Genomic DNA, 10,779 nt, shown 5'->3' with positions numbered 1-10,779 from the left:
TACCCAACTTTAAAATTCACTTTGTTTTCTTGTTTTGTTTGCTAGTGTTTGATGAAATTCTTCTGATCGGCTGCATAGGAAATCCTCATTGGCCTGTTTCTTCTGCTTCTCTTGCAATAAATTTTTCTTCTGCTGCTCTGTGATCTCTGCGTGATGAGAGGCTACATTGCTTTTGGCTCTGGGCTTCCAACAAACAACTCCCAACTGAGCGCCAATTATCTTGTAAACAATCTTAAAAACCAAAAACTCATAACAAACATAAGAGTATCGCTCTTAAAAGACTTAAATCCTATTGCAGTACAAAAGTAGAAAGAATCACATCCTATCTTTGAGGTAATTAATAAATGCTTGAACCCTAATATCAAAATACATTATTTCAGTTATGTACAATCTTAAACAGGTTTTATTAATGCAATATGGTGCAATGTTGCGCACAATACACATAACATTTGAGGTAATACAGTACATTATTACAATAATACATGACAGCGTTCACTGTAAACCAAATATGGCTTCTTTACTTAGTTGTTAAGGAAACTTTAACAACGAATATGGGACATGGTATATAGTCTTTTGGGTTTCATAACAGCATGGCATTGTTAATGTCAATGCAGACATCTGCTTCACTTGTTATCATTTCTCAAAGACCAGACGATATCAAATATCTTGACAACATCGTTGCGATGAAGCAAAATGCTGATTAAGTTTTCTCTCAATTCATTTCTCTTCAGTTTGTCGACTCATTCTTTCTCTCCATAAGACAACAAAAAGTTTTTAGAATTAAGCTTAAACAGATATGTACCACCAAACGTACACAATTATATCTGTACATTCTTTTCACTTCAGAGAGATGTATTGTTTTGCATGTATAAGATATGAATGAGTCCTTTCATGGATTTTTGTTTCTCCCAATTTCCACCGAAAACAAATCAACCATTGAACTCAAAGGACGAGGTTTTAAGAAACTCCAAAGGATAGAAACAGTTATAGGAATATAAATAATTAGGAGAATGGTACTAGGATAAATGAAACCAGAGTCTCAGCATAAGCAAAAGGGAAGCAATAGCAGAATAGTCTACATGGTACAGGAAGTTGGGAAGTATGGAGACAGTAACAGAGTAGGAGATTTGGCTTTGTTAGTGAGAATAAAGATCTATGAGACAGTAGTAGTACCTACAATGTTTGCAAATATTTAGACATAGGTTGTAATAAAGAAATGAAAGAACTAGAGAGTAAACAGTACAAAATTATGAAAGGAGTCTTTAAACAGGTTTCTACCCACCATACTGGAGGCTAATAGCAGAAATAGGAATACGGCCAGTTGAAAATAGAATAGAGTATGAAAAAATGTGATGTTATTTCATAACATCAGATGACAAATGGCTAGTTAAGAAAGTAGTGGAAGATCAAATAAGAGAACCATATGGAGAATGTTGGGGAAAAAGTATTAAAGAAATATGCAATGAATATTATATTAAAATTGAAGAAGTAAGAAGGTAAAAAAACAAGAAATTAAAAAAGAAACAAAAAGTAAATTGGCAAATGATATTGAAAGAAAAATAGAAGCAAGAAAAGCAAAGATGACCAAACTGAGGTTTGTGAATAGTAATGGCAGAAGAGACTGCATAGGTGAACTTAGCACTTATGCGACAATACTATTTATGAAAACAAGGATAAATTACGAGAATTAAAAGAAAATTATAGAAACAGGAAGGATAAGGATACCCTTTGTGTTTTGTATAGGGAGGCAGAGGTTACTACTGAGCATTTGGTCATGTCATCCATAAAACTCGCACACTGGCCATTTTGGAGAATGATTAAGTCCCTAATTGGATAGACAAAGAGATGTATTTGGGCGTAATATTTATGGCATCCTTTAAAGAACAAAGGCAAATCTATAACCAAGCATTTTTAGCCAGAAAGTTCTACCCTAATGGTGTCCTTGAGCTCTGGTATGTGCGTTTTAGCTATGCAAAATACCAATGATTAGTAAAAGGAGTCATTGTGTTGCTTTTTTTTCCAAACGATTATGCAACATTGGATGTTAAAAATGACTGATTTGTGTTTAAGTAACTCGGTAATTTACTCACCTCATTAATTCTAGCTTGTAATAACTTACATTTCTGTACCTATTTATAAGTGTGATTACCTAAATTCTTATGTATGTATGTATTTTTTCATGCCAGTCCGTAGGATATCCTTTGGATTTGATTTTACTTGGAGCTACAAGAATACTGTTGGTACTTATATATGCATCATTCAGAACACACGGATAAAACAAAAATAGCGAACAGAACCCTTTGCTCTCTCTCTCTCTCTCTCTCTCTCTCTCTCTCTCTCTCTCTCTCTCTCTCTCTCTCTCTCTCTCAATATAATTGAATTGCCACTGTAAATGAGGAAGAAAATAATCTATGATAACAATAGTTTTTCACAATATGCTATCTTTTCTTTCTCCCTCTAAATACAATATTAAAATTCTGAGCTTTCGTAAACATAACTGTTTTGATGGAATCTTACAACAGAATAGAAGAGCAGATCTTTCTGTTTCCCCTTAAACATAATTATAAATAGATCAAAGGACATTATAGAATAAGAAGGATTAAAAATGCAACATTTATTGACATATAGACTTAGATAAAGGGATGATATAGAATTGAGTTTTATTTAGTACCCCTTGAAAGTCAAAACAGAAACGAAAGAAAACTGTGTTGCAAGTTCTTCTATTTTCTGCAAAATCTATAGAAAATTGCATAAATTAATCTTCATTATAGTCAACAAAAATAAAGTTTTCACGTTTGTATTCTATCTTTCAGTTTCTTTGCTTATTAAATACTGAGGGAGCAGGAAAGGCTTCCTCCAATCTCAGTGAAAAGTTAATATTACGCAAATTAGTGACGAGTTTGATCAGACGGAAAGATATTCTTTCATCATAATGATATGTTTTCGAATTTATTAGGTTATTTAACGTTTTAAGAATATTATTTGTATTCATAATTATTTCTTAATAAATTTAAATGAGAATCTTTATATAATGTGGAAGATTCAGTAAAAATTTACATATATAGTTCTAGAAATAGAAATCAGAATTCTAAAAATAGGCTGATCAAGTACCTTGGGTTAGAGGTTAATATACTTATAAAATCTAACCGTTACTATTATTGGAAACCCTCTTAACTGAAGGGTTGACAAAACAACCATTCTAAACATGATTGCTCAATTCTCTCACGTATTGGGTAAACCGACGGAGATGTTAAATATATTAGCATTCCAGAGTACATACATACATATACCAAAGGCACTTCCCCCAATTTTTGGGGGGTAGCCGACAACAACAAGAAACAAAACAAAAAGGGGACCTCTACTCCAGAGTATGTACTCTTAATGCTCGGCTCACTACTTTGCTTAATATATGATTATAAGAGCCATCTAATTTACCCCAAAAGAAGAAGCAATGTAAATTTTGTTTTATGTATACTGTTGTATCATATAGTTACTTTATACAATATAATTGTATAATAAAGGCTTAATGTATCAATATACTAATAAACTATATAGAAAATAAACGTATTGCCTTAGAGTAATTTAAAACTCCTGCTAGAATGATTACCTTATATATAACTATCATTTGAACTTTAAAAATTTGTTATATAGAATAAATTTTAATCAAAGTTTGCTGAAAAAAATAAGTTATTGAAAATAAGTAAACGTGTCCATGATTTCTTTAATCTCTTGTGAACGAGTTAAATCTTGAAGGTATTATTAAAAACTTGTCTAGTGAAATATGAAACCAAAGAATATTAATCTTTAAGCTAATTCACGAATGAAAACACCTCTACAATTTCTCTTTTTACATTTGAATAAAATCAATAATCTATAATTTTATCTAAATGATTTTATCTGCAATTTTCATCTTGATGTTTTATGAATGATAAAAATTGAAATATCTTTTTTCGTACTGTAAGTTTTTCGATCGAAATCTGCCAGAAAAAAAAAAAAAAACACTATTCATTTTTCATAAGTCTGTGTCACCAATAATAGGTTGGCTTCCTGTGAGCTATCAGACAAAATTCTCCCACCATCACCAATCCGCAGTTGGCTAGCATGGTAATGAGAATTGTCCAAACCCCAGACATGAATAAGGGCATGTCTGAGGCCTTTGAACAGCAGTGGAGTAGAAATGGCTGTGTATATATATATATATATATATATATATATATATATATATATATATATATATATATATATATATATATATATATATATATATATATATATATATATATATATATATATATATATATATATATATATCCAATACTGGGTCTTTAGAAGGAAAGTTTAGTGAAAGACTGAAAAATCATATCAGACAATGGCTAGGTCAAGTAAAATTTGGAAATGATATCGCCCTGGAATTACATATAAAAAATCAGACTATATACCAGTTTAGTGAGATCGATGTTACAGTATGGACATGAGTCATGGTTTGACATATAAAAAAATTTCCAAGAGATTTAGTAGATTTGAGAACAAAGCCTCAGAAGGGTATTGGGAGTCAAATGGCTAGATAGGATTAGAAATAAAACTATAAGAGAGATTACCCAAGTGCCATATGTGGATAAGATCATGATGAGGGGTAGATGGAGATGGTTTGGGCATGCTCTTAGCACTCCCAACTGGTCTCCAGAAGGCACTAGAAGAGTTGGGAGACCCAAACCTACATGGCTGAAGACTATGAAGGGTGAAGTAGGAGATAATGAATGGAGAAGTAGGCCTATTGATTTAAAAGTTCAAGATAGAGACGACATGTGAAATCTAACTGAGGACCTTTGCGGCCACGTGGTTTAGTCACTGTCTATACAAGCTTGCCGACCAGGGTTCGATTCCCGGCCGGACACAAGCTCTTGTCTTTGTGTGATTTCGCCTGGGACTTTGATCCCGAGGTCGTTAAGAGAATCTAGACATTAATGTATCAAATATATGTATGGCTTATTTAAATATGAAAAACACGTCTAAATGTGCAAAATTTATCATATATATATATATATATATATATATATATATATATATATATATATATATATATATATATATATATATATGTATTATTTTTCCTTGTTTCCTTTCCTCAATGGACTATTTTCCCTGTTTGGGCCCCTGTGCTTAGAGCACCCTGCTTCTCCTACTGGGGCTGTAGCTTGGCAAGTAATAATAATAATAATAATAACAATAATAATAACTATAATAATAATATTAATGACAAATATATATATATATATATATATATATATATATATATATATATATATATATATATATATATATATATATATATATAACTTATTTCCTACCAATATCTCCACAATAAAGGAGTCGTTTGCCTGACAGGATCCATATTTCTAATAGTATCAGGCATAGTATTATTCTGACAGAAATTCTGTCTTCAATTCTTTGACACCAAGGAGATATTGTAGCTGTTTTATATGTGTATTTGTGTGTGTGTATGTCTGTCTGTCTTTGTAATTGTATGTTTCTGTTTTCCAAAGCTTTGTTGAAATGGAATTCTCCTTATGCAGAGACGAGACAATTACCAACAGTCTGACGAATAAGTGTCTCCACTCAATCAACTCTGAGTTCTCCTCTCCCTTCCATTCCACTTCAAGTTTTAATGAACAGATAGAGACACAGAAAGGAGAAGATTTGTGTGTAAAACCATTTGAACAGGAATTTATTGTCCTGAGTTACATAACAGGAAGAGTAATTCAGTTGATAAAGTATAAGAAGGATAAGGATAGTTCGAATCAAAAGAAACCTTTAATATTACTACAATCATTTAAATAAGGTTGTCGTTATCACAAGGAAGGAAGCTCATTTGACACCGTTGGTTATTTCCTCTCCATAACCCAAAGACAGAAGATTTAAAGACACATTAATCAAGATATGTAGTTGATACTCGTAGGAAAAGACATAATTATCTCTCGCGAAGGTTTATAGCGAGAGGGAAAACATATATATCCTCTCTAAATGTTTAAAGGCCGCTCATGAATGGCAAAGACAAGGAACAGTGACAATGCCCTAGCGAGTAGGACAATGCCCTGGAGACTGACCTTAAATACATATGATTAGCGCCCAAATTCAGACCCTTTCTACTCAAGCTAGGACCAGGGAGGGTCAGGCAATGGCTACTGAGGACTCAGCAGGTACACCTATAGGCCCCCCCCCCCCCCAAACATCCCATCCTTAGCTCTTAATGATGGTGACTTTGCAGACAATACAAGAAACTACCGAGTTTGAGCAGGTCTCAAATCCCAGTCTAGCAGATCGCTAGGCAGAGACGTTTCTAATAGCACAACTGTCATCAGAGTCTGAACAAGCCTTTATGGATCCCATACTTTACCTCTGAGGCCACATAGTTGTGCATTGTGTAAGGAAGTTTTCCAAAGACTAATTGAAAGTGGAATCCTGTATCATTCCTTATCTTTATTTGTGGATAACTGTTTTGAAGTGAAACTACTCATAGTGCTGTTACCAAATAACTTATTTCTTCCTTTCTTTCTGGTTATCAATGATATGTAGGCTATATACTCAGTGTCTCCATTTGGAGTAAGAGATTAGAATTTTTGGTGCTATCATAGTGTGAGGTCTACCGCCATATGTCGCCTACCCATGTTGAGGGTGAGGTCTACCGCGTGACCAGCGTCCCACAGCTCCTAAATCAGTTTTTCCCTCGGCCTAAAAAGATATCATCGATTGAGGGTACTAAAAATGTTGCTGGAGGAGTTTTATAGAAGAGTCATTCTGACAGAAGAAGCAGCACTCGCCTTTTTAAGAGAGCACAGTCTCTTGGATACAGTTCAAGAAGCAGATCTATTTCTGTCATTCTTAGAAGATTTACGAAGTGTGTATCGCTAGAATAAATGTATAGAAATATATGATATCCTGTTTGATTTATGAAGAATGTATTGCTAGAATAAATGTATGGAAATATATGATAACCTGTTTGATGCACGAAGATTGTATCCCTAGAATAAAAGTATGGAAATATATGATAACATGTTTGATGTACGAAGAGTGTATCGCTAGAATAAATGTATGGAAATATATGATAACATGTTTATTTTTACCTTTATTCCTTTTTTTAATGTAATTAGAAATCCAATGATCTATTTAAGTCATTTCTAAGATATGTTTAAATCAAGTGTTTATTGGTTAAACAAATGTATGAAATGAGTTTTATCTATGAGGGACGAATAATTCAGCAGTAGACCTCACGCTATAGTGCTAATGGGAGGTAGATCTCACGCTATAGTGTGGTAGACCTCACGCTATAGTAGCACCGAATTCTTTTATGTTTTGTAATTTTTCGGAAATTTAATCCCGGATATTTATTTTATTTATCGTCTGAGCTTTCCTGATAATATACTCCTATGCAGAAAACTAGTTAGGAAAAAACCTTAGAGTAATACTCTGTAGTCAGTCTTCTACAATATGATTTTATTGGTCAAAATTATAGAACATCTCATTCATTTATTAAATCATGGGAAATAAGGCTACTGAAAGTCTATATATTTAGATGGGATAAAACAGTTTGTAAGCATGTGAATAAAGTGGGACTAATTCGAAAATATATTGGAGCATTTGTTAAATACATTTTCTTTGAATTTAAATTTATTTTATAATAAACTTTCATTGTTGCCTTGATGTAGGTTCGTCTTTGATTAACGTCAGGAAGCCTCTCATACAAAATATCCAAATCCTTCTTACAGTCCTGAGTATGAGCCTCGCAACCCCATCCCCTCAAGGAAGTAGTGGAAAAAGACACTCGGTAATCAAGCACCACAAAATACAAAGTAATAGTGAACCCCGATATATCTCTCTCTCTCTCTCTCTCTCTCTCTCTCTCTCTCTCTCTCTCTCTCTCTCTCTCTCTCTCTCGATGTTTATCATGTAGATGTTGAGAAGAAACCCACAATTCAACGAACATTTTTATTTATTTGTAGGTCTCTCTCTCTCTCTCTCTCTCTCTCTCTCTCTCTCTCTCTCTCTCTCTCTCTCTCTCTCTCTCTCTCTCTCTCACAATGTTTATCATGTAGGTGTTGAGGAGAAACCCACATTTCAACGAACATTTTTATTTATTTGTAGGATCTCTCTCTCTCTCTCTCTCTCTCTCTCTCTCTCTCTCTCTCTCTCTCTCTCTCTAAGAAAGCGACCAAGGGTCATTATAGAATAAGAAGAATTAAAAATGTAACATTTAATAACATATAAACTTTAATAAAGGTATTATGAAGAATTGGGTTTTATTTAGTCCCCCTCGACGGTCAAGACAGAAAACGGAAGAGGACTGTGATGATAGTTTTTTTGTTTTTTGTTAATTTCATAAAAAGTTCCATTGCACAAATAGTGATTATAGTCAACATGAATAAAGTTTTCACGTTTGTATTCTATCATTCAATATCTTTACTTATTAATTACTGATGGAACAGGAAAGGTTTCCTCCAATCTCAATGAATTTTCAATGTTACGCAAATTCCTGAAAAGTTTAGATCAGATGAAAAGATATTTTTTCATCATAATGATGTAGTTTGAGTTTAGAATATGTTTTTGCGTTTAAAATTATTTTTTCAGAATTTTCAATGAAAATTTCAATACTGTGTAGAAGATAAAGTGAAAATTCACATATATAGTGTTATAACTAGAAATCAGTATTTAAAAAAAAGGGTGGTCACGTTGATTGTAAAGTTGTGGTATGGATTACCAGCTGTTCTTATCTTCTTATTATTGTAGAATACCCACTTGTATGAGGGGTCTACATCAACAAATAATCTAAACCATCATAACATGGCAACCGTTACTACCCTTTATCAGATTGCACTAAAATTATGTAATGTAGGTGTTAATACTGTTACCATTTCAACTACTGGGCTTCAGTATGCTCTCATATATACCTTAATATTCACACAGATGATCTCAACACTCCTTCACCAACAAGTTTGAAGCCAATATGTCCTACACGGTGGCTTACACGATATGCTGCAGTGAAAGCAGTATTAGATAATTACCCTGATGTACTGGCTGCCCTCCAGGATGCAGTAAAGGAGTTAGGGTCAACAACTGCATCCCGAGCAGCAGGTTTGTACAAATGTTTGTCCCCAGGGGAATGTCTACTTGGATTATATGGATCACTTCCTCTTATTCAATGTCTAGAAAACTTCAACAAGAGCCTACAAGGATCAAAAGTGACAGTATCTGGAATGCTAGAAGCTGCAGAGGTTACCATAAAGAGCCTACAGTCACTTCGATGCGAGCACAAATTCAAGAGATTATTTGAAGAAGCAGAACAGAAGCTCCATCTGTGTGACCTAGACGCAATTCCTCTTCCAAGAAAGAAAAAAATACCAAAGAGGCTAGACCAAGGATTAGGATTTGCCTCTAACTACTGTCATGACTCAGCTGAAGAGTTTTATCGAGTTGAGTTCTTCAGTGTTATTGATGCTGCCGTACTGAACATTAAAGAATACTTCACTTCCACTGATCTCACCGAGTATCAAGATTTATCGTCAGTACTGTTGACTGGGACACATAAGCCAGAAATTATCACTAAGTATCCAGAACTCAATGAATCTCTGAATCAGCAACTCGATTTCTTCCACAACCAGTTTAAGGGGTCAACAGTTGAAGATTATAGAAAGATCTTCGCAGGTATGGTACCAGAAGTTCGCCGAATGTTTCCTCAGGTAGAAGCATTGTTACGCCTTTTACTTGTCTCCCCAGCAAGTTCTTGCACAGCTGAGAGGTCATTCAGTGCTCTCAGACGATTGAAGACATGGTTACGTAGCAGTATGAGTCAGCAACGCCTTAACCACCTCATGATTTGCCATGTACATCGTGACCGTCTAGCTACCTTAAGTCCACAGGCGATTGCTGAGGAGTTCATCCGAGCAGAAGACAAACGAAGGACCATTTTTGGTAGATTCTGACTAACAGAATTGCTAGGATTGACACAGGTTATTTTTCGTCTTAATACTTTAAATGATATGATAATAATCTTATTTGAATGAAACAACATGAGTCTTGCTTTCATATAATGTGAATTAATCATTTAATAAACCATGCATGTTGATTTAATCAGGCTTTATTAAAATGTTCAAGTAATATAATAGTGTTTATATCTTAATCATTACAAAGGGTCTAAGGTAATACTTCATGCTCAAAGCTTTAATGTCATCATGTTTGGCCAATGAATTTAAGAAATATTAAAATTATTTTGTATAACTTGACAGACAGATACAAAATTAAAAGGCTTATAACAAGATTTCAGGCAGAATACAGGTCTTGTATTTTGCTGAAATATGTTGCTCTGGTGCCTCGCCTGTCAATGTCCCCCCCACATTTTAGAAGCCAGTGACGCCCTTGACAACAATAATAGCACAGGAGTAAGTAAAGCAACATTCTTTTCAGCAACAGAACATTGATTGGGGCGATAATAAGATAATATACGATAGGCTGATAATAATATTGTTTCTAAATACCTCCTCAATATCATAGGTCATTTTAATTCATGCAGATTTCATATTTCTGTTATATAATGTTTGATCCAAATTTTCTCCAAATCTTAAGTGAAAGGTGGTTGGCATACCAGCTGTCAAAACCTACTATATCAATCAACCATGTTTACATACATAATTTAATATAAAAACATTAATCAACAAAATTACATAAAAAGGAAAACAATAACTATATATAAGGATATAATCTCTATTACCATTGTACATAACATATTCA

At 33.7% G+C, this 10,779-nt stretch overlaps 1 protein-coding gene across 1 annotated transcript in view; it reads left to right on the top strand.

Annotated features, from left to right (window-relative positions):
• Window positions 1-1,025: 1,025 nt before the first annotated feature.
• The window catches only part of LOC137618927 (zinc finger MYM-type protein 1-like), a 10,184-nt gene continuing 430 nt past the window's right edge, over window positions 1,026-10,779 (top strand). Inside the window, exons 1-3 of the mRNA XM_068349131.1 lie at window positions 1,026-1,135; window positions 1,487-1,629; window positions 8,959-9,963. Coding sequence (XP_068205232.1) covers window positions 1,026-1,135; window positions 1,487-1,629; window positions 8,959-9,963 — 1,258 coding nt within the window. The remainder of the gene's footprint in view (window positions 1,136-1,486; window positions 1,630-8,958; window positions 9,964-10,779) is intronic.

This window comes from Palaemon carinicauda, chromosome 25, assembly GCF_036898095.1.
Source record: "Palaemon carinicauda isolate YSFRI2023 chromosome 25, ASM3689809v2, whole genome shotgun sequence".
In the NCBI taxonomy this organism is placed as follows: domain Eukaryota; kingdom Metazoa; phylum Arthropoda; class Malacostraca; order Decapoda; family Palaemonidae; genus Palaemon; species Palaemon carinicauda.
Note: the sequence above shows the minus strand (reverse complement) of the source record. Positions and strands in the feature narration are given on the sequence as shown.